The following is a 23,390-nucleotide window of genomic DNA, read 5'->3' on the forward strand; positions in this document are numbered from 1 at the left end:
ATCAGCTTAGGATAACTGCTGCTGAGGGTATCTCTGTTTGTTTGTGGGTGTGTGCCTGTGTATGGGATGGGAAAGCAGAAAAATTCTTCAGCAGAGCCACACCCTGCTGCTCACAAAGCACTGGCTGGCTACAGCCACCATGGCAGTAAAGCACACATATTCAGTGAACGAGCCATCCTGCTGGTGGGCTCCATCCAAGGCTTAGGTCTTCTCTGTAAGGTGTAGGCAGAGCTGACAGATCTTGTGTAATGCTCTACCCAAACCTGGCAGAGTGCCATGGTTTTCAAGCAAAGCCCAGTACTTGGCTGTAGCAGTGGGTCAGGTGGGAATTCTGCAGCTGGTGAGTTCTCTTTCTGTAGTCCTCATTCATCAAAATGTCTGAAGCTTGAGCTTTGAAGGCAGGAGTCTCCAGCTGGAGAGTGCAGCCCACACTCACTCCTGGAAGGCCGCATCTGACCTGGCAGCGTCTCCTATATGAGAGGTTGATCTGCAGCTACACAGGCAGAAGTACACTAGCAATACCCACTGCCAGTGGAGATGTGCAGTGCTGACACTTGTTGTGGCTTGGGCCAGCACTTCATTTCAGGACAGGGGTGAAGCCATTGTGTGGACACTGTTGGGACGGGGATACACTGTTGGGATGGGGATGACCTAGTCCTTACCTAAGTCAGTGGGAGCTGAGATGTGGGGCAATCACATGAGTTACTCTCTCATCTCCACAGGTTTCTCTACTGCTTGCACTGGTCTCACTCTTGTGACTGGTCCTGGCACAGGGGCAGCAGAATAAAGACATGATGGGGGCAGCAGTTAGAACACAGGTCTGTGCGGTGGGGACTGTGTCCATGGGTGCAGAGCAGTGATGGGAGGCAGAACTGTGGCTGAGTGGGAGATGGAGAGCTAATGAGCTTGGGCATGAAAGACTACCATCCATTTCTTCTCACAAGTGAGCTGGAGGCTGTCTGTTGCCTCTGCTTTCCCCCACCCTTGTCCCTGTTTCCTGTGTTTAGTGGGGAGCACCTTAGTGAATAAAATAAAGGAGGGAGAAACTGAGTTGTGTCATGCAGGTGTTTACATGCCTTTTCCATAGAGACAGGTAAGAGAGACTGGATAAGAAAAGGTGCAAGGATGCAGAGAGCAGCTCCCTTCACCACACAAGAGATAGAGTAAAAGCAGCAAGGGTGTCTCTGGTTCTCCCTATCCCACAGGTTTGCTTCCCATCTGGTCCCTTTGCAAAGCCAAGTGAGGAGACCTGGCAGAGAATAAGGGTGCACAGCAGAGCTGTTGTTTCTACTCTGGTTGGAGATCTGGTGACAACTTTGAGCAGTGGTTCAGTTGGCTGCCCCTTGGGATGGCCCTGGTGCACTGCATGAGGCACTCTGACATGTGCCAGGTTTGAGGGGGTGGCAGACATGCATCCTGAAGGTATGTAGGTAGTGGGGACTGGCTGTGGCTATGCCAGTGTGAATCCAGAGCCAGGATCCAGACAAGGGGTGTGCTGTGGGTGGGGACAGCATTTGCAATCACTTGCCAGTGCTCTCAGTGGTAGGAGGAAAAAAAACAAAACCAAGGATGCGCAGCTCTATAACTGCTTTCCCTGGAATCTGACTTCCAACGTGCTGTCATTTGCCCGAAAGAGACGTGATCCTCCCCTTTTCACCGGTGAGAGAAGAGGCAAGCATCCTGCATCTCTCTGCAGAGGGGTGTGTGTATGGCTGTTCCAGCGCTGCTCTCAGCAGGCATGCATCTCTGCATGGGGGCAATGTTTGGCTGCCAGGTAAAGGGCTCTGGCTGCTGTATGTAGGGTGAGAAAGTGTTTCAGCCTCTGTGACAACCTTCAGTGAATTTAAAAGGATCTCTCTGATATTCTCGGAGATGCTTTTCAAAGTGGCATCTTTGGTCTTGCTTACACAGCTTGGAAGACAGTGAGGTTTAGACAAGTTATTCCCTCTCCCTTCATGTTGTCTCCTCTTCTATTCGTGCTGGGGCTGGCTTCAACATTTATCTTGCCTTAGCACAAGGAAGTGGTTTTGGCCTTCCTCTCCATCTGCATTTTTAAACATTCCTTCAGCCTCAGGTCCTAAGAGATGCTGGGAGAGGTATTTGCTCATCGTAAAGAGAAGACATCACTGCATGTGTATCGAGGTTTCGTATACTGCTGTACTGGACCAACTGAACAGCCAAAGCTTCCAGACTGCAGTGTGAATTGGCAAACATCCCTCCCTCTGTGGAACATATTTTAAGGGGGAAAAGTCTGAGTGAAAAAATGAAAGATCAGCAAAATAAAACTCAGACCCAGAACTCACCAGGGAAACCAAGGGGAAAAATCATTAGATAGGGCATTACATGCATGGACACGTACTGGATTTTGACACACACCTGTGGGAGCACTCCTAGAGACAGCAAAATGCTTGCATAAAGCATTTAGATGCCTATACATGTACATAAAAATAATTTTTTTTAAAACCTCTGTGTCTCCTGAAACACTTGTGATGCAATAGGTAATCTTACTGGTATCCCTGCTACATTTTCCCCTGCCCTACTGTCTGCAGAGGAGAGCAGTAGAGATGCTCAAGGTGAAACCCTCTTTCACCTTAGATGAACAATGATAGGGGCAGTATAAGCTTCCTGGCTTTAGATTTTATGTCCCAGAGCAGAATCAGAATAGAGTGGTATTGCTGGAGTTTAGGACCATGTATTAAGTTCTCCTGTCCTCACACAGAGTCATTTCAGAAGGGCATGGTGGCTCTAAGGATGCAACACTAGTAAGAGCCTGAGTCAGGTGCTGTCACTGCCTCTTAACTGGAGGTGGATTATGTTGGTTGGTAGTCAGTCTTCAGTGGTTTTTAAGATATAAATTTTGTTTTAATCCTTCTTCACAAATCCTAACACCTGATTTGCCCCTGCTAGAAGCTTAGAGTTATGTTCTCCAGCCTGGTCAGATCTCAGCCCCCACTACCTGGAACAGCTTCCTCTAACCTCTCCCCTCACGTTTCCTAATTATGCCTATGCTGATTGCAGCATGCATTCCATAAAGCATGGTTATGTATATGTCAGGTAGCACTGAGGTCCTTGAAAAAATATGTGCCCCTGGAGACCACACTGCTCCTGCATGAGCCAGCCTTGCCTGGGTGAACAACTTCTGGGCTACCAAGTTAATGGTACCACCAAAACCACCACCATCTCCCAGAGGGAGCTACCAGGTGGTCCTGGCTAATTTTATGCCTGTATTGAAGTCTTGGTACCTTCTGGCTTGGAGCAATGATTTAGCAAGGCAAACTCTTTGGCATTCTCACAGCTCTGACCTTTTTGTGACATCAGTGGAGCTCCATAGTTCACTGACTTTGCAGAAGTCAGAAGCGCTCAAAGTATACCTCATTAACCTTCTCAGGCTAATCATGGCAGGGGACAGGACCTTAGCAACTGCAAAAAGCATATAAATGCATCAGGAACGAAATGTTTCAGCAAAAATGGCAAAAGCTGTGTAAATGCCAGACCTCAGTGAGCTGGGGGACCATGTTTCTGCAAAGAGCTTTTATTCCCAAAATGAGTTCTAAAGCAAGATCAAGTACCTCACCCTGTCTGTACTCTAAGCTCAGCCTCTCTCCTTCTGACACATGATAGGTGCTGTATAAATAGAGGGGAGAAAATTGCACCATCTCCTGCAGCCTACATTTTTAATTGAAAGGCTATTAGAAGCAATTCTTGCTTCTGCAGGTGCAGTCAAGAAAGCAGCCTTCCCCAGGTGGTTGTGGAAGGTGAACTTAAGGTTCAGGAAGGAGTAGGTTTTTTTGTGTTAATTAATTTTGCGTGTGGAGCATTCACAACCATTTCATGTCTGCTTTGGCTGATGTGGCTAATCACCGTAACTGTCTGTAAACAGGAGATTTTTGCACCTTGTGGCACTTCTTCTCCACTTGTTTTAGACTAGTCTGTGTGAGGACACAGACTTGTAGCATCACAGGAATTGTATGTTTGGTAATGGGTGTGATGTCAACACTGTAAGTATGAGAGTCATAACTTAACCAGCTTGAGTGAAGGCTAAAAGGCATGTTTTATTCTCAAGGCACTGGAGAAGGCTTTACTGCTCAATGAGGGAAGCATGAGCCAAGGAGTTGGAGATACCATTAACATGAGTCTTCATGTTCATGTGGCTTAGCTGAGGGACACAGACACATTAAGACTGAGTTTTGACATCTGCAGACTGAAAAATCAATGATAAAAGGCTTTTCACAGAAATTACTCCTTTTCCTTCTTCTTGAAGTCACTGGACTGGAAAGGCTCATCTGCTCCCATCCCTCTGCTCTAGGCAGCAAAATCATACATATCATATCTATACAAATCAGTTGTTCTGCTTCCTGACCCCATTTTAGTTGCTTTCACAGCTCCTTTTGGGCAGCTGTTCCTAACTTCCCTCCTCTGATGGTCAAAATCTATCTTATTTTCAAGGCAGATTTCCTCACAACCAGTTGTTCTTATACCAGCATTGTTTTTCCTGCTTATAAATCACTTTCCTTCCTCTCTTGTGTATATACCCCCGCTTTACTTATACACAGAAGTTCTATCTCCTCTCTTTGCTTTCATTTGTGTAGGTTAAACAAGCTTTTTAATCTCCTTCTTTAAGGCAGGCTTTCTGTTCCCCTAATCGCTCAATCCAAGGTTATTTCTGGTAACTACCTTTCCTGTAAGGTTCCTTGCTACTTTGCCCAAACTGAGTGTAAAACATCACAACCTATTGCCTGTTGAGTAATTTTGTGGTGAAGAAATGTGTCAACTATCAGATCCAGAAAAAAGACATCAGGGTGCTGCTTTTAAAAATTGCATTTGTTCTCCACCTTATCTCTATGAAGCTAAAGACTCCCATAATAATTTAGTTCCTGATATAGTTTCTCTTCAGTAACAATGATGACATCTCTGCCCAGGCTGAAGGCCAAGCCTGTGGAGCTATAGTAGATCACTATAGTTCAGTCCTGGTTGCAGCAGTCTTCCAAAACCTATTTCAATCCCAAATGATTCCACATTGTTTATGCATGATTTATTTCTTCACAGTCTACTGCAGCATTAAGGTTACAATAGCATCCCCCAAGATCTACTTTTATTTTATGTATCCTGAGCAATGACTACTTCCAATGGCAATGTCCCAGTTATAATTGCTATTTCTATGGTGCTTCTGTTACTCCTGCAGTAGCCCTTTTCAGGTCCTGCCCAGCTGTTCTGGTTTTCCCATGTCCTCCTTCAAGATCTGTACCAATTGTACTGACAAGACTGTTATTTCTCCTTGGACTTGCACTGCTTCCCAAAGGGGTTAGATATGCTTCTCCATCATCTATATTACCAACAACAGTCCTATTTTCTGTCCCCTGCCCAACATCCTACCTTTACCTCTTCTATATTTGATCTTCCATTTTTCATGTATTAAAATCAGGTGTAAAAGTTATGTAAGATTTTTTCAGTTAACTGTCTTACATCAAAGATTAGACAGGAAGTTTTCATATTTACACCATTCACAGATACATGCTGTATATGTTCCTTCATCTAGCTCTAAATACATGTGTGTGTCTCCTCATTTCCACACTATTTGTGAGCCTCATGACCTTTTCTGTATTTATCTATCCAGTGCACCCCAGAAGTAAACCATGCCATTATCTCAGTTTTACTCAGTGTGGAGGGAGGCACAAGGGTGCAGATGAGGTTTTAGAAGTTTTTGGTGGAATAGGGAATTTCTGCCTTATAATCCATGCTTTGTGTTGTTGCTGTAGTGCTCCCCTACTGGAATGAACAAACTCCTCAGCTCCTGGGGAAAAAAAAAGAAGAAAAGAAAAATAAACACACAAACAAAAACTCAAACAAAACCCCAACCAAACAAAAAAACCCCCAAAATAAACAAAGGGGGAAAAAAGGCATAATAAGGGAGGAATCATTGAACTTTTGAGGAAATGCAGAAAGCAGTTCAAGTCCAAATTGAGTTTGGAGTGGTCAAATCCTTTTTGTCCCTTTTCTATTTTTTCTATACCAGAGGTTGCAGGAATTGGGATAAGATTGTAAATTAAAAGAGAGTGGTGCAAGGCATGGTGCAAATAGGAGCCTTAATGAAATAATAACTAACAAAAAACTTTACCTAGGCATAATTATCCTCTGGTGTGTTGAAAAACAAGTACCTGAAGGTTCAGGCTTTCTCATGGACTTTCACTCCAAATACCAATTAAATGGTACTGAATATGTCACCTAAGAAATGTATCTGAACATTTTTTGTTTAATCCAGAACTGTATTCTGCGGCCTAATCCTTGCATGCCAAAATTCTAGGAGGTTTCATTTTTCCATCTGTTCACACTAGTTAGGGGTTTCTCCAGATGCTCTTGTATTTTGAAGTCCTGCCTTGATGTATTAGGAGGAACTCAGGGATAGACTTCGGCCTTTGCTGGAACTGACAATTTTGGAAATTCATGGGAGTAGCTTGTACTTGTCCATACTACCCATCTGGGTAAGGATTTGTAAATGGTGAGACTGGGTACTAGTCATTTGAACAGGTGTCTGCTTTTGCCAGTAAGAGAGCCACTGATTGAGACTACCAGCTCCTCTGTGTTATAAATATCTTACTGACCTGATAACACTGAAAAGAGCACATGTAGGAGAATAAGGAAATATGTTCTCCTGTATAAATTGCAGCAAGAAGATTTAGGTTAGACATCAGGAAAAAACCCCTTTTTAATGGGAAGCATAGGTAAGCACTGGAATAAACTGCTTGCAGAAACCGTGGGCGCTCTGTCAGTGTAAGGACAGGTTACAGAAACATCTGCCACAAATGGTTTTTACAAGCCTTAACTTCCCTTGGGAGGAGAGAAAAGCCTCTGTTAAGAACTAGTTTCAAAGAACTAATGTGAAACACCTTTCATTAAAGATGCGCATTAACACACTGCAGAACTTTTTTATTCTGGCTGCGTTATACCGCGGTTAGGGAAACTTGCCAGCCTGCTGGAAGGCTTTCAGAAGGCTCCCACTTGTTTTCTCCTTGCATAGGCAAATCTTATCTTTTGTCTGCATGGGATAACTGATGTAGTTAGACAAACAAATAGCATATATGATTAACTTTTTTTTCTATAATAGCTCTCCCTTTCCTTCTTTGCAAATTTATTGGACTTCTACTTCCAACATTGTTATCCAAAATAGGTTCTTATATTTTAGGTAAAAGTTAGCTGCTCCCCTCCCTCAACACCTCCAAATTAATCCCCAAACCAAAGTGACTTCGCTTTCTTGATAAGATCGGATGTGGTACAGGTAGAGCAAGGGGAAGTTAAGGTGAAATTCTGTCTCTTAGGAGCTGTGTCCTGGCATAAAGGAACATACCTAGGGATTGGAGAATATGATTAGAAAGGAGGTTTCATAGATCCCTAAAAGTATTTTTACTTTTACTGATTCTGTGACCTTCCAGGGCTTCTAGTGGAAGTTTGGGTGATTGGACTCTGATTGGAGAACACCTAAAGCATCTTGAAACTGCAGGGTAACCAATATGTAGGATGCCTGGGATGGTTTATTTTTCCTCTTTTTTGCTGAGGCAAGCACTCAGCAAAACCTAAGTAATAACAGTTCATAGGCTGTTAACACAAAATACCTTGAGACTTCCGAAATGCCTTGCTCTGCCCTACACAGATTGGTAGGTTATAATCTTTAAGAGTAGGCATCATTACCTGGACCAATTTTTGACATTTAATTCCACTAATCTCTGTCCCTACAGTGAATTGCTCCTTCCGTCTCGTGGCAGATTATTTAGTCTAGCAGACAATGTGCATTTATGGGGTTTTTTCTCTTGGATTGTCTCCATCCTCTGCACATGTGGTGTTTCTTATTATCCTTACTGTCCTTGCCCACATATTGCTTAAGCCTATCCTTCTTTAACTGTATGCACATTTTACCTTTGCATGCATAAGCATGTAAAGAAGTCTGCCTCCTTTTAATTCACAAAGCTTTTCTGATTTTTCTTATTTGTATCTGTACATGCATACAGATATATGGCATCAGGTTAGCAATGAAACATAGTATTTGCATTTATTCTTGGGGCACTCTATAGTTGATCTAAAAGTTTAAATCAGAACATTTCCTTACCTTCTGTTTTTCTTCTTCTTTGGACAATTCAGAATGATATTATTGCGATAATAAGGAAGGGATGTGTACTACTGTGTTTGCAGGTTAGGTGATTCAGTGCACAGAAGGCTGTGGCAAGACTGTCATTGTTATCCTAATTTCATAAGGTTGTCTATGTAGTACAACAATGTGAAACGTGCCTGGTGTGCAGTCTTATAAACTCCCCTTTCTGTCCCAGAGAACTTCTGGGTAATTATGGCTTGGGTTTGCCTATCTGATCTAATTTATCACTTAGGGGATTATATCATGGCTGTTACTGAGATATCTAAGTGCTGCTGAGATTCTGCAAGATGTCTCTTTCATCAAACACTTATTTCTATGATAAGTTAATGTTCCTGAGCTGAAGTCTGGGCTGTTCTGTGCAGCATCTTAATCACAGGTCCCTACTGAGCCCTTTGTGTGCAGTTATTCTGCTTGTCTGGTAGCTTCACTGAACTGCTTTTGGGGATTTGAGTTCAGCTACTTGAGAGTTGAAGTAGCACTGCAGAAATCTCTGTCTCGGATAATGATAAATTGACCTGTTTGGTCAATGAATGGGAAGTCCAGGGCTGAGCAGGCCCTGGGTGAGCCTGTGAGTATATGCTCTATATTCCCTTAGAAATTCACTGTCCACATCCAGGCTTAGATGTTAGCAGAAGTAGAGATCATCTGCTGCCCTAGACAACTACCTGTCCTTTGTGGAAAAAAGGGGCCAATAGTTGCTAGGGCTGTTTGCCAGCTTTATCCGAATGCTCAGTGTATTTAAAAATTAAAATAACTCCTCCCTGACTACTCAAGTACCAAAAAAAAAAAAAAAGATAGGCAGCTGCTTGGTGGTCCAAGCTGTGTGACTTCACGGGTAGAGGGAACATTAGGAGCAAGGTCTCTCCTTGGCATTTTTTGCCCTTGGGAAGGCAAGATCAGCTGCCCAGACACTTCACCCACCTTCTTACAAACTCCCTGCCTTGTGCTCACCAGGGTGCTTAGTTCATGCTGCAGGGATAGATGGGGAAACTGCTGTCTCTGGGTGATTTCATTTGCCTGTCTTCTCCCTTTACAAGCCTCCCGAGCGGATTTTTCTTTCATGGCCAGATTTGTTTGTTTTGAAGGTGACAAGTGTTTTATGTGAATTCTAGATGCTTTTAAATGCCAAACCCCAGCTGGGCTTTGAGTTCACAGATTAACCACTGACACCTAATGAGCCTTTAATAAGTGCTTCTCACTCTCATCCTGTCATTTAAATAAATAAATGACTGAAATTTGGGGGTGGTGGGAGGGGTGTTGGATTGCAGTGGAATGAAGCTTTTGTGTTTACCCACCAAGCAGGTACATAGCAAAGAGCAGCCATGCAAGCTTCCCACACACTCACACTGCTTCTGCCATCAAGTCAGCATTGTCAGCCCTGGCCTAGAGGGCTTGTTTTGAGGATCATGCAGGAAAGTTCCTTCTAAAGCCCCGTTAGCTTCCTAGTTCTCTCAGCTTGAGCCGCCAGCCAAGGTGCTAATTAGTGTCAACTGTCATGGGGACACAGGGAATTGAGAACAAAGACGAGACTTTGATAGTTGAAAGTATAGATGATGTTCAGGTTTTTTTCTTTTACTGGAATCTTTTGCAAAAAATGGTCTACTGTGGGCTGTGGATGTGCTTAAATGTAATATCTCTTTAAGATCTCTAGTGGCTTCAAAACAGCTCTCATTTGTAGCACCTCTTTTTTTGACTTCTGAAGATATGACCTCTATTTGCTTAGAAAACAAAAACCAGAGAGTTCTAAAATTTAAATAGAAATTTATGGAAGTGATGAAAATAATGGTAAAATAGCAAATTTAAAAAAAAAATCATAGATGCTCTTTGGTTTTAATTTTCATGTGTCAGAAACAAAAAGCAATTCCTTGGTCCCAGCTGGGGTATGTAACCAAGTCATTGTGAAAGGACAAAAGCAGGTGTTTCAGTAAGGCCTTAGAAGGGTATAGCAAGAAATACTGTAGCAAGTATCTCTGTTTGTGTTCTTCTCCTATGAAGACACTCCTGAAAATGCAGAACATCTCCCTCTTCAGCTACCTGTCTCTTGGAAGCACTCAGTCCTGACTAGGAATTGGGCAGTCTTTTCCCAGAAGAAAGAGTTATTTCAGGACAAAATCAAGTTTGACTAAACTGAATTTGTTTGATAAATTTCTCTGAAAATAAGTTAAGACAAAATCTGAAGAAATAAAAAAGTTCTGTTTTGACTTTTTCAAGTGAAATAGTTCAACTTCATGTTTCAAAGTGACCTGTTTCACCATTTATATATAGCTCATCCTTTTCAGCAGAAGCACCCCCACATACTTACTGTGGCTCAAGTCAACCTTTCAGGAGACAACAAGCCCTGTTCCTATTGTTAGGCTGAGAAAATTGAAAGGCATCAAGTCTGTTTGACCATAGTTATTCCCATGGTTATGCACATGGAGTATTCCCATGGCTATCCACTCATTCTCCTAGAGTGTGAGACCATCACAGAGATGAGACAACCCAGACACCTTTCTTACTCTCTACTTCCTTCTCATTTGAACACACTTATTCAGAGCCCTCTCCCCAGAAATATCTTCATCTTACAGGAGCCATTATGTTGAGTACTTCAGAGTGGTCCTTCTACGCAGTCCAGCAGCAGCTGTGATTGATCCAAAGGGATGGAACAACTAAAAGTCTATATTCTGTGGTTTGTGTCTCCACAGGTGGGGAAATGGAAAGAAAAAAAGTTGCAGATGAAGTATTATGTGTGGCCACGCTTTGAGCTGTATCCCGACTCTGAGGAACGTGAGGATGATCACCTGAGTATTGTGACCTTGGAAGAGGCACCTTTTGTCATTGTGGAGAACGTGGACCCCCTAAGTGGCACCTGCATGAGGAATACGGTCCCTTGCCAAAAACGCATAGTGACTGAGTATGCACCCCTGGGTTTTTCTTCTCCTATTGGGCTCTCCCTTCTCAGCAGAATGTAGAGTGTCTGTTGGGCCAATACCATCATAACCTGATAATCCTTTTTAGAAAATCACCTCCATTTTCCCAGCCTGTCTTGTGTCCATTCATGACTGGCCTTTTTGGGAAGATCATTGTAGTGTGTCCACATTACGCTGTGGGAGGGGATCTGCAAACTGACAACAGGAAGGAATGAAAGTTGTTTCTCACAGTTTTTTAACCCATTATTGTTGTGGTGGTTTAGGAACAAAACTGATGAGGAGCCAGATTACATGAAGAAATGTTGCAAGGGGTTCTGCATTGACATCCTCAAGAAAATCTCAAAGTCTGTCAAGTTCACCTATGACCTCTACTTGGTGACTAATGGCAAGCATGGGAAAAAGATCAATGGGACGTGGAATGGAATGATTGGAGAGGTCAGCAGCAAAAGGGGGCCAGGGTGGGCTTTATCCCTGGGCTGGATGACATGGGGCAGGTCTAGTCTCCCATCATTGTTGGATGCCCTTCTGGGGCAGGGACAGGGGTGACTGTAGAAATGATTGGCCTGCATTCTTTCATGGCACTGGGTGGGTGAATTAATCTGCTCTGACACTCTGACCATGACTACCTTTCCTGCTTGACAATTAATTATTATTCTCTATGGTTTCACAAATTTGGCCTGTACGGTCTTAGAAACAGGCTGATACCCATGCACTCCAGATTATGATTACATTGTATATAAGGTGCATAAAGTATGAAATAAGACTTTGTAGTGTTAGAGGGAGGATAAACCAAGGACAGAAAAATGAGATAAGACGTCTTCTCTGTGGATGATGTGTTTATCCTAAGACCTCTGTGGATTTATTTTTTATACACATACCAGCTTTGAGGGGAAGATTAGTGTCTGTAGGTTTTCTGGAAGAAGAAGGTGTCCTGATGAAAGATTAGACAGGAAAGATGTTACAAACAATATAGAGAATGGGATTACAGGAGTAAAAGGATTGTGTTGAAAGGCAGGAAGATGAGAAGGGGCTTGACTGTGGTGCTTGAGAGCTGCCTCATGTGTGTGTGTGAATGCTTCCTTTCCTTCCTCCAGGTCGTCACCAAACGGGCCTATATGGCTGTGGGATCCCTCACCATTAATGAGGAGCGTTCAGAAGTGGTGGATTTCTCTGTGCCCTTCATTGAAACGGGAATCAGTGTCATGGTGTCACGTAGCAATGGAACTGTCTCACCTTCTGCCTTCTTAGGTATTGGTTCAATCTAAAATTAAAACTTCACCCAGTATTCATAAAAAAATTAGGTGAAGGTTGCTTGTGATTCTTAGCCTGAAAGCTCCTTTTTAAGAGTACCTGTGGGACAGATATATAAAAATATACTATGTTGTTTTAGTTCTAAATCCCAGGTTAGCAAAATCTGGGCAAATGCAAACAGGAGTTCCAAGTCAAGGCATTTTTCAGCAATTGTATGCCTAATCCCAGAAGAGAATAGACTCAGTCAGAGTTGTAACCTACGCTGCAGCATGTGGTTTCCCAGTGACTCAACTAATAGTATGTTCAAGGAGTGTAGGCCACAGGAAAATTGATTCAAACCTTATAGCTGGTATGCCATAGCACTTAGTGGTAGCAATTAGAAATAAATTGTTGCACTTTGAGAGACTATTTGTAAAGACATTGTTAACTTGACCCTCCCTTGACAGAGCAACTAGTAGAAGTTAAGAGATCTAATAGATCTTTTCAAGAACAGTTGAGCCATCAGTTCTGTGCTGACACTCTCTTCCAATAAAGGCATTTCTAATGTCCTTCAGTGGTGGAGGGTGATCAGAGAATGCAGAAATTATACTGCATTTCCCCAAGACATTTGTGTCTTCCTTGTATCTACTCTTTGGCTTTATTAATTGCTTTATGATGCAGCAAACATGGAATATGAGTTATATAATTACTGTCTGCTCTCTGCCAGAGTCCCAAGAACATTTATAAACAGAAATAACTTTATATGGCTAATGAAATTTTCCCAGACCTTTTAAAGTAGGCATTTCATGACTACTCACTCTTCAGGAGTTTTTTCCCTTAGCCAAGTCCACCAGTATTGCTGGGGTATGTAAAAGCAAAGTTAAAGATAACTCTAAAATTTTAAACTGCAATTTAACTGAAATTCCAATACTGGCTATACTCTGGAGCAGAATTCTCTGTTCCTTTGGTCTGGTTCAGTCTCATCTTTATCTGTTCAGGCTTGGAGAAGGAGAAAACTTGGCAGAGATCAAATACTTGCAGAACATGAACACTAACATTTCTAGTATGAGCCAGCGTTCCCATTGCTACAGGCATGGAACAACTGAAAAAACTACTGTCGTTATGGCTGAATGTTAGAAATTTGGAGATGCTCTTTGGCTCAACAGCATCTCAAAAGTTGGATGCTTGTCTGAAGCTCTGCCAGTTCTGCTTGATTTTCCTCACTCTCTCCAGATGGTGCTGGAGGACTTCCTGGGAACAGTCTTTTATCAATGCATTTTATTTTATCAATGCATGCTACAATGGCTGTACATAGTTGCAGATGGAGCCATGATTCACCAATGGAACAGTGCGATGGAATGCAGTCATTACAGAGACAGAAACTATAGTTCTCCCAGTTCAAGAAATTTTCTGAATCGGGTTGAAGGCTTTGTTTTAAGTTCTGTTTTTTCCCAACCCAGTTTGGCTCACACTAGGGTGCTCTGGAAAGCAAAGGAGGTTTTATCAGGTCTTTCACCATGGTTTTCTCTTCCTCTCCAGAGCCTTTCAGTGCTGATGTATGGGTGATGATGTTTGTGATGCTGCTCATCATTTCTGCGGTGGCTGTCTTTGTCTTTGAGTACTTCAGCCCTGTGGGCTATAATCGGTGCCTTGCTGATGGCAGAGGTAAGGGAAACCATTTCTTGCTATGATACTCTCTTGTTTCCAATCCCAGTTACTTTGTAGAGTGTTCCTTTGCCTTGCATATGATACGAATCTAGCCCACTCTGAGCTTTGCATTCAAACTAATGAGGGCAGGGATGGAGGCGGAAAACAGGCTCTGAAGAGAGCAGATGTGTATAATGGATAATTTTCTTGGCTCAAGAGATGGAGCTGTGTTGCCTTTTATGTCTAAAACACATACCAGCTCCAACTTGTTTCTCATTGAGGCAAAATGGGCCCTGGTAGTCAGGGCTGGCGGGGCCTATGATGCTGCACTCTGAGACAATCAGAGGGCTCAGCACTGTCAATACATCCTTCAGTGCTGCATCTCCCTGGAGAGCAAGCTGCTCTGCTGGCCTCCCAGCATAGTACTATGTCCTCCAAACTCCACATCTGTCACCTGGTCATGTCGTTCCCCTGCTTAGCTTTCTGGCTGCCTAAGACCAACTGAGAAAATGAGAAGCTCATTTTCTTGGAACTGAATGAAGAATTACTTTGCAAGGGCAGCAGGAAATATGTGAAAAAGTGAGTGATCCGTCTCTGTGGTTCTGATCTTCAGAAGACAGCCAGATGAGTTAAAGAGGGGACAGACAGACAGTCTAAGAGACAACCTTTTTTTTCCTTATTGAGATGAAGACAATTAACAAATTGAGTCTTCTGTCACCAGCATATCTTCACCCCCTGATGAATCATCCCTTCAAACCTTTCTGGGTTTATTGGTCTGTTCAGAACAGTGGAAGAGAGACAGTTACTAGAAAATGCACTCATTTGCTCCCCACTCTAGTGCTTCAAGTGAATTTATGCCATCAAGATAGAGAGGAGCAAAAATAAAAATTGTTAATGAGAACATAGGCAGAACCACATGCATTGGGAAATGGAAAAACATGGAGAACTTGTCTCCTAACATGGAGCCGTGGAGGGCCTTTCTGGCAACTTATGCTCCATGGATTTGTGGACACAAGTAAGTACTGATAAACCTGTGAGTTTCTTGAGAGCTATTAATACACATGTAGAAACAGGACCAGTTCTTAGCACAGATTCAGTATAGTTACGTACAGTTGTGCAGTTTTTAAGTCAGCTGAACTGCAGCTGCTGCTATTATCAATATTTCTGAGTAGATAGTATGGCATGATCACGCAGATATAATCCCTGACAAATGTGAAAGTATAGAAACCTGCTGAAGAGACTGCAATGCTACTTTTGTTAATGAACACCCTGGGTAATATTACTTTGGCTGCATTTGAACTATGGCAGTACGTCCCTGCCTCCCATAATTGCATTTTCTCTTTATGAACATCAAGATTTTTCTCTCCAGGGTCAAGCAGACATGCCCTGATCTAGTCCCTAAATGATATTGTCCTGTTGTTTGTTGTTGTTGGAGAGCTCAGAAGGAATCTAGGTCCGTCATTTAGACTGGAGTCTTCCATTACAGTCTTGGTTTGTGGCTGACAAAGTAACTGTGGAAGCACATGATGTGACCAGTAGAGAGAGGAAGGCTTTAAGAGGGAACTTCTCAAGATTTCCTTCCATGTTCCATCACTGATGTTTTTCAAGTCTTTCACCTGTGTGTCTTAGGGCACATTAGGTAGAAGGAATATAAAAATACTGCTCCAGCATGTAAAAAGACAAGGACTGCCAAACCATGGTTCTTGTAGGAATTTTGTCTCCCTGGTATCTATAGCCACTAGTTTTGCCAGGTGATAATTCTGCTCTGAATTTACTGTGCAGCTTGCTGGGTGCAAGATGAGCGCCTTGCATTTTCAGTTGTACTTAGAGTAACATGGTTAGTGCCTTCAGATGATCTGTGTTATGCACTGCTCAGGGTTTTGGAGAAACATGCCAAAGCTTTCTTCCCTTTTGCTATTCTGCTGGAGTCAACCTTAACCACAGGCAGCAGCACTAGGCTCCAATCTGCCTACCCAAGGAGGTTAAGCATGAGGTGCTGACCAGGTTGACAGATGCTTGAATTGTACCAGAGGATTCTCATCCTGAGAGGATCTTCCTGGTGTCTGAAGCAGGATCCTGGAGTAATTGCATCTGCATTCTCCATATCAGCACTTCTTGTGCTTAAGTGGAGGAAATTTTGGTTTCAGTTCCTACTAATGGAACCAGCATGTGCTGGGGGTATGAGACTGCTGGGAGACAAGTGCGATTTCATAATTTTTCAGATGTAGTGCTTCATGAGTGCACATGGCTTCTGGGGTATGAGTGAGCTTCCCTGCTGAAAAGTGAATAAGGGGAAGATAGGAGCTTTTGAAATACTGGGTCTGTTCCTGGCCTATCTGGGGCAGAGCTGCAGATTTTTCTGAGGCAGACCAGAGTATGTGTCACTGCTATGTACTTTAGACATGGAACATGGGGAGAGGGAGCTGTGTTCTCTGGTTCATGTGTCTTCAGCATAGGGTAATGAAACAGTCTTGCAGAAGTATTTGTAGAGCCCCGTTTTTTCAGATGGTGCTCTTCCTTGTACCTGTGCATGTACAGTGAGAGCCATGTTTTACACAGGTGTATGCTGGGAGCTCAAGGACATCACTCTTGAGCAGCTAGAAATGAGGACAGAATTTTTCTGAGCAAACTGTATTTCTGATGACAGCACTTGAACCAAAAGTAAATGTTTGGGCATCTAGATAATTTGATCAAATGTAAAAGAATGCCCTTGTACAAGGTTTCAGTGAAAATCTTTGAGATAGTATAAATATGTAAACCTGAGTATATTTTTGAAAAATAAGTTTTCTGGATGCACTTCTGAGAAACGGTGTCATGAACACAGGGGAGTGCAGATGTGGACATTCACCTCACAAGTGGGAATAGATACTGCTCAACTCTGAAGGCAAGATGTGTATGTCAGTGGAAATACAGACCACTTACTCTCAGATGCTCACTGTGGAATCTTGTTTCTCAATCACTCTAGAGCCAGGAGGTCCCTCTTTCACCATTGGCAAAGCTATCTGGTTGCTGTGGGGGCTGGTGTTCAACAACTCTGTGCCAGTACAGAATCCCAAAGGTACCACTAGCAAGATCATGGTGTCGGTGTGGGCCTTCTTCGCTGTCATCTTTCTGGCCAGCTACACTGCCAACCTGGCTGCCTTCATGATCCAAGAGGAATACGTGGACCAGGTGTCTGGCTTGAGTGACAAAAAGGTAATGGATCTACCCAAATCCTCAAAGCAGCCTCTTCTGTTTTCATAGTCACATCATAGCTTTAGACCCTAGTTTAAATAGCACAACTGTTCTTCATTGGTATTCAGTTGCACTTTTACATGTTTTAAGCACTTCCAGAATGAATTATAAACAGAACTGAACTGAGCTTGATTGCGATCCCAAACCATACCTTGACTGTCAGCAAGAAATGAATTAATGGAGCTTTGGAAACAATGAGTACAATGACTGTAACCTGCTTTTTCAGGCTGAAATAATTTTTCTGTGCAGAAATACTGGCCATTAGGCTAGCAAGTGGGATCTGTTAATTTAATGTGGGGAAAAGTTCTGCCTGCGGGGGTAAATCAGGATGGCTTTGATGATTTCCTATTGCTTGCACTTAAAGTTATACTGTCATGTTTTCAAGCCATTTGGAGGCTTAGCACAAGAAATTGTTTCCTGTTTCACTGCCTTGTTTATCTGCACTGCATTTTGTCCATGCAGAGCATTTGCTTTTGCTGGACTCTGCACACTTGAGGATTTTGAGAAGATTGCTGATGGATGCAGGGTAGCACTGTCTGGTTCGTGAGGGTGTAAAGCTTTGTGCACCGCTTCATTTTTGTTTTGTGGTGAGGTTACTCACAAAGAATGTTGTGAGGCTCAATTGCCCTTGCTGAGTTTGTTGCTCAGTCACTGGGTCTGCTTGAGGGGTCATGCCATTGTAGGGCAGCCAAATAGCAGTAGGTTGCCCACATTGCTGTTGGGGATAGGAGCAAGAGGAGAACTTCAAGTGCAAGTTGTGGGTGCTGGACAGGTTGTAGTTACTGATTCTAGTGTCCCTCACAACAGTGTAGAAATAAATTGTCCAGGCATCCTGTGTATACAGTGTCCTGTGCAGCAGGCTGGAAATCCTGTCACAGATTTTTAAGAGTTTTTCTTTCCTATTTTGTTGTTTTTTTCCTGGAATGAAACATGGCACAGAATAAAACAATCCATGCAGAAGTGCTCCTGTTATTTGTTTTAATTTTTACCTCAATTTGTTTCACACTGTCTTCACATTTGCAGTATGCTGTGTTGAGGATGGGGTGGAGGGGAGGATGTTTTCTGCCAGGTGGAAATTGTCGTGGAGACTCCTTAAAAGCTGTGGGCTCCTTCAGACTGAAAGATACTGTTCAAAATCAGCCATCCCTAACAGAGTTAACATTAGTTTGTCATCATTAGGTTTTCAACTGTCTGAGCTAAATGGGATAGTTTGTACCTGCAATCTATTGGTTCAGGCTGTGCCTAGGCTCATGGAGAGAGCCATGCTTTCATTCTCATGTTTTTAAGATATTCTTCATACCTGCAGAGATATGTGAATAAAATATCAGTTGAAAGGGGTAACTCCTGGAACTTCACAGAGCCTTTGGTTACAAGTTTCTGGGCCTATCTTAGTTGATTTCACCATAGGGCCACCTGTGTGTATTGGGCTACTTTTCTTTGCCATGGTACCTGTATTTGCTTTTGTTATCCTAAAGCATATGTGCTTTGTTTCTTGGGGAAGAGAAAGGACATAGAACATTAGATCATTGTGGTATGCCTCAAACACAAGTGCTATTGCAAGTACAATATTTGGGTAAGATTACAATCTACCAGAGCATCTGAAATCAGATTAAAATTGTCTGGTGAAACTGGAGGCCAACAGCTGCCTTTGGAGAATTAAGAGAGGTGAGACTAACTCCATGCAAAAGATGTGAATGAATGAACTTTATCCATGAGGTTTATGGATTTCTACTCCCTGAACATGCAGAGAGCCTTGCAGAACTTGGGAGCAGTCATCCAGGCCTTTGTCACACTGCTTCAAGATGCCCTGGTTTGGGAGGAGTTCACTTTTCTGAATCTCATGTTTTCCCTTTTCCAAAATGCTTGCAGCTCATTCACCCTCTGGGTACACTACTTAGCCAGGATGAAGGGTGCAGCCATGTCCGGGGCACACGGAGGTGTGCTGTGCTCTACTTCCCTTTTCCTGCCTGCTTAAAGCCATTTCAGACTTTCAAAGGAGGCAGACAGTGTCTAATGCCATGTGGGAAAGACTATCTTTTCCAAGAGGAAAAACCATTGCTTCCAGTCTCTTTTATTTCCAATGTCTGATCTGGTGTCCACAGCAGAAGCGAGGTAGATCAGTCTCCTGGTCTTCTCCATCAGCTGGTAAGGGCACAAGGAGTGTCTAGCACAAGGAGTCAGCAGAGGATGTAATCCAAGCTGACAGGCAAAGGGATAGTTATTTTAAGGGATATTGTTTCTACTTGCCTAGACTCAGATCTGCTTGAGAATGTCTTTGTAGTATGACAGTACCTGGGGAAGGTGTCCCACTGGCACTGTAAAGCAGCCAAAATGCCAGATGCACTCAAAAAATCCATTACCATGCCTGGCTGGGGTACACTTATCAAGGTCAAGCTGGCTACACTCTGTGACAGCTAGCCTGAGGGTCTCCTTGGACCCTCTTCCTTGGGCCTTGCCTGGGAAGAACCACTCTGAGAGGTGTCTGCAGCTGCCAACATGCTGCTTCCCCAGAAAAACAGGCTGAAACACCCCAGATGTCTCAGGACTTGGATGGTGTCTTGGCTTGGCCTAGCATTTACTTCCCAGTGATGTACAAGACAATGACTAATGTCATGTCCCTGCTGTGCTGTGTGGACACTTGAACAGGTCCATCTGAGCTGGGCTGGAGTGGACACCTCTGTGCCAGGGTATCAACTTGAACTAAGAGTGGCTGGAGGCTCCCTGTACTGAGGTTGGTAACCTCTGCCACTCTCTCTGTCCCAAATGATGCTTATCTTGCTGAGTATCACCCTTTAGGCCTAGCTGTCTCATAACAGGTGCCAGAACTTACCCAGGAAACCAGATCATGATGTCTGTTATTTCCCCCACATTAACCTTTGAAGCTGCCAAATCATATGTCAAACTGTAGCTCTTAACACTGGGGCAGCTGTGGGCAGTTTGAGGGAGGAGAAACCAGCTGCTCCCTGGGAGCATTACTGGCATTGTGAGTCCTGCAGGAAAAGTGCTGCTCTGACAGTATCTCCCTTCCAGCTCCCTGTGATCATAGCATGCTGAACCACTTTCCTCCTGCACAGGTGCCAAACCAGCACCCACTGGCCCCACCAGTCCACCTTCTGCAGCAAAGGGGCTTGATGTGGTCCTGGCAGGGTCACAGCCATGTTGGCCATGTCAGCTCTGCCCCTCAGTAGGACTGATAGCAAGCCCGGCTGGAGCATCCTTGCAGGTGCTACTGGATTGCATCCATCTAGGATTCCTGTGGGGGGCTGCTAACCACCCTGACCCCCTGTGAAAGTCCCTGTGGTAAGACAACCTGTTGCAGAATACTGCAGTCAACTCCCGGGTCTGCATTTCATCTGACTGGAATCAGGAGATATAACCCAATTTCCATTAACGGGAGAGCTTCAGACACATTAGAGAAACAACTGCCTGCGGTATTTCAGACTAATGAAGGCAATAAATACAGGAAAGATTATATAAAATGAACTAATGTGTGAAGTAATCTAATAGCTATAAGTAATTTCCATTCATATACAGTAGTACTAGAATAAAACCAAATGTGGACTGCCAGGAGGGCATTTAAATAAAATAATTTAGAATGCAGTAGGTTAATAATAATAAAAAAACCCAGTGTCCTTTCCTACAAATTAGTTGCAAATGCCAAAGAAGCTAATAAAGTATCAAAATGGTAATTTTGTAATTGACATGAAAAGGAAAGAAATGGATATCTGCATGCCTGCAAATAAAAATAGATTGCTGAAATTTCACATATATTTGACTTACTTGCTTTTTAAGATATTAATGAAATGTTGAGACAAAGGGCCTGTTTCTATTCAGCCTAAGTCAGTTATTTTTTCAATAGATATGTGGGGATGTTTTTGGTTTGTTTTTGGATTTTTTTAAATAAGTTTTGGAGTTAGAACTGGCCAAGATTTTTACTGGAAAAAAAAAATGAACAGAGCATAAGAAGGCAGAGGGAATGATATTTTCCAATGTAGCTCATTTTTACTTGAAACAAAAAACCTGATATTTTTGACTTGTATTTTGACATGTCATTTTCTAAAGGCACTACTAACAAAACTGACCTACATTTCAGAAAAGAAAAAAAGGATTTTTTTCTGTAACAAAGGAAAGGGACAGGAGTAGGTAATTGGAAGACAAGACACACATAATTCTGAGGTGAATGAAACATTTCAGGTTGATACAAAGCAAAAGCCTCCCTGAAAAACCTGCCCCTCCCAAAAAAAGGTTCTGCTCTATTCTGGCAGTAATAGTTGCTGGGCTGTGAAACTGAAAAATGAATTATTTCCCACATTGTACTCTGCAGCACATTAAAATGAAATTATACAAGGATCCCAGATATGCAGAACACTTAAGCATGTGCTTAACTTTGCGCTCCTGAGTGGTGACATTAAAGGCAATAGGCTATTATTCACATGCCTGAAGTTAAATGCTCTTCTGAGCTTGCTGCTTTTGTACAACAAATATTTGTTCTGGAGAAGTCTAGGGAAATGCAAAGCAGGTATCTTCAGCTAGACATTTTTCAAGAGGACTAAAAGTGGGAGTCAGTTTTGTACCTGGTAAGGTCTGTAATGGGAAGATTATCTAACTGGGTGGCTTGGAGGCAGTACAAATCTTCCATGGGATTAAGCATTTACTATCAACAGCCATTTGTGGTAATTTCACACATTTCAGCAGGATATAAAGGAATTTTTATGTGGTGGTGTCCAAAAGCAGAAAATACGCAATCCTTTCAAAAGCAGTGTGATTTTCATTCTCAGGATACCTTTGTGGTGATATGAGTTAGCCGTACAGAAGTAAGACCACGCCACTTCCAATTCTGTCCTCTTGTGATAAATCATAACCTTTTCCAAAATGTGTAGAACACCTTACTTGACAAAAAACACACCAAAAAATAAAGAAGTTCTTGAATCTCCAAACCTTATGTCATGGGGTAAAGTTGAATTTCTTTCCACAGTGCTGCCCTAGGGGAACAACTTCCTGTAAATAAGTTGAACTCTACCTTTTGCTTAAATATGACCTTTATCAATAACATTAGTGTTAGTGACTAGTGCTTAATGTAAGAAACATTGGTTCATAGTGAGTTATAGAAAACTCAGAGTTCTGATGTCTGAAATTTTGTAGCTAGAAATCTGATTGTTTCTCTGCATCTCTGTGTAAATCATCAATTGCTATAATATGAAGTATTTGCAAATACTCTGCACTGTAGTTACATATTGTGTGCATACATGTGTTATGTGTAATTACATATTATGCTAAAGTTTTCATATTAATAAAAAGCTATTAAATAGCTACAGCATATAGATGTTAGTAAGAGATCTTTCTAACTTGTGTACATAAATATGATCTCAGATAAATTTTTGCAGTTGCAGTTGAGTACATTTATCTTAGGTTTAGACATTCTGGACTCTTAGGATTGGGATTATTTTTATATTGAGATCTTTGGAACACAGCTCTGTGCCTATGTGCTGAAATGTGATTCAGTAGTTTTAAGACTATAAATGTTTAAAATAAGTGTGTTTTCAAGCATGTTTTTATTTCCACCCTCTTCAGCCCTACTTTGTCATTCTCCCTCTTTTTCTTAAGCTGAGCACTGTGTAGTGCAGAGTGGCAAGGAGGCTGTGATTTTCTTTAGCTTTGACTTGATCCCCCAGGATTCTCTCTGTTGATCTGGAGGGATTCCCCTGATACAGACTGGGGGATGAAGGGATCAAGAGCAGTCCTGCAGAGAAGGACTTGGGGGTGAAGTTGGATGAGAGGCTGAACATGACTCGGCAATGTGCACTTGCAGCCCAGAAAGCCAATGGTGTCCTAGGCTGAATCAGAAGCAGCATGGGCAGCAGGTCAAGGGATGGCATTCTTCCCCTCTCTCTGCTCTTGAGAGACCCCACCTGCAGTGCTACATCCAGCTCTGGGGTCCCCAGCACAAGGAGATTGACCTTTAGGAGCAAGTCCAGAGGAGGGGCCACCAAGATGATCAGAGTGATGGAGCACCTCTCCTATGAGGAAAGGCTGAGAGAATTGAGAATGTTCAGCCTGAAAAGAGAAGGCTTAGGGGTGACCTAATTGTGGCCATCTAGTACCTGAAGGGAGCCAACAAGAAAGACGAAGAGAGACTTTTTACAAGAGCATGTAGTGACAGGACAAGGGGGAATGATTTCAAAGTGAAAGAGAGTGGGTTTAAATTAGATATTAGGAAAAAAATCTCTAGT

At 42.7% G+C, this 23,390-nt stretch overlaps 1 protein-coding gene across 3 annotated transcripts in view; it reads left to right on the top strand.

Moving 5' to 3' along the window:
* The window catches only part of GRIN2B (glutamate ionotropic receptor NMDA type subunit 2B), a 235,142-nt gene that overhangs the window by 165,903 nt on the left and 45,849 nt on the right, over positions 1–23,390 (top strand). For all 3 annotated transcript variants that reach the window (XM_071551936.1, XM_071551935.1, XM_071551937.1), the window contains 5 exons: positions 10,825–11,033; positions 11,313–11,484; positions 12,144–12,297; positions 13,819–13,944; positions 16,892–17,121. In XM_071551936.1, coding sequence (XP_071408037.1) covers positions 10,825–11,033; positions 11,313–11,484; positions 12,144–12,297; positions 13,819–13,944; positions 16,892–17,121 — 891 coding nt within the window. The remainder of the gene's footprint in view (positions 1–10,824; positions 11,034–11,312; positions 11,485–12,143; positions 12,298–13,818; positions 13,945–16,891; positions 17,122–23,390) is intronic.

The sequence above is a fragment of the Pithys albifrons genome, chromosome 3 (assembly GCF_047495875.1).
Source record: "Pithys albifrons albifrons isolate INPA30051 chromosome 3, PitAlb_v1, whole genome shotgun sequence".
Taxonomy (NCBI): domain Eukaryota; kingdom Metazoa; phylum Chordata; class Aves; order Passeriformes; family Thamnophilidae; genus Pithys; species Pithys albifrons.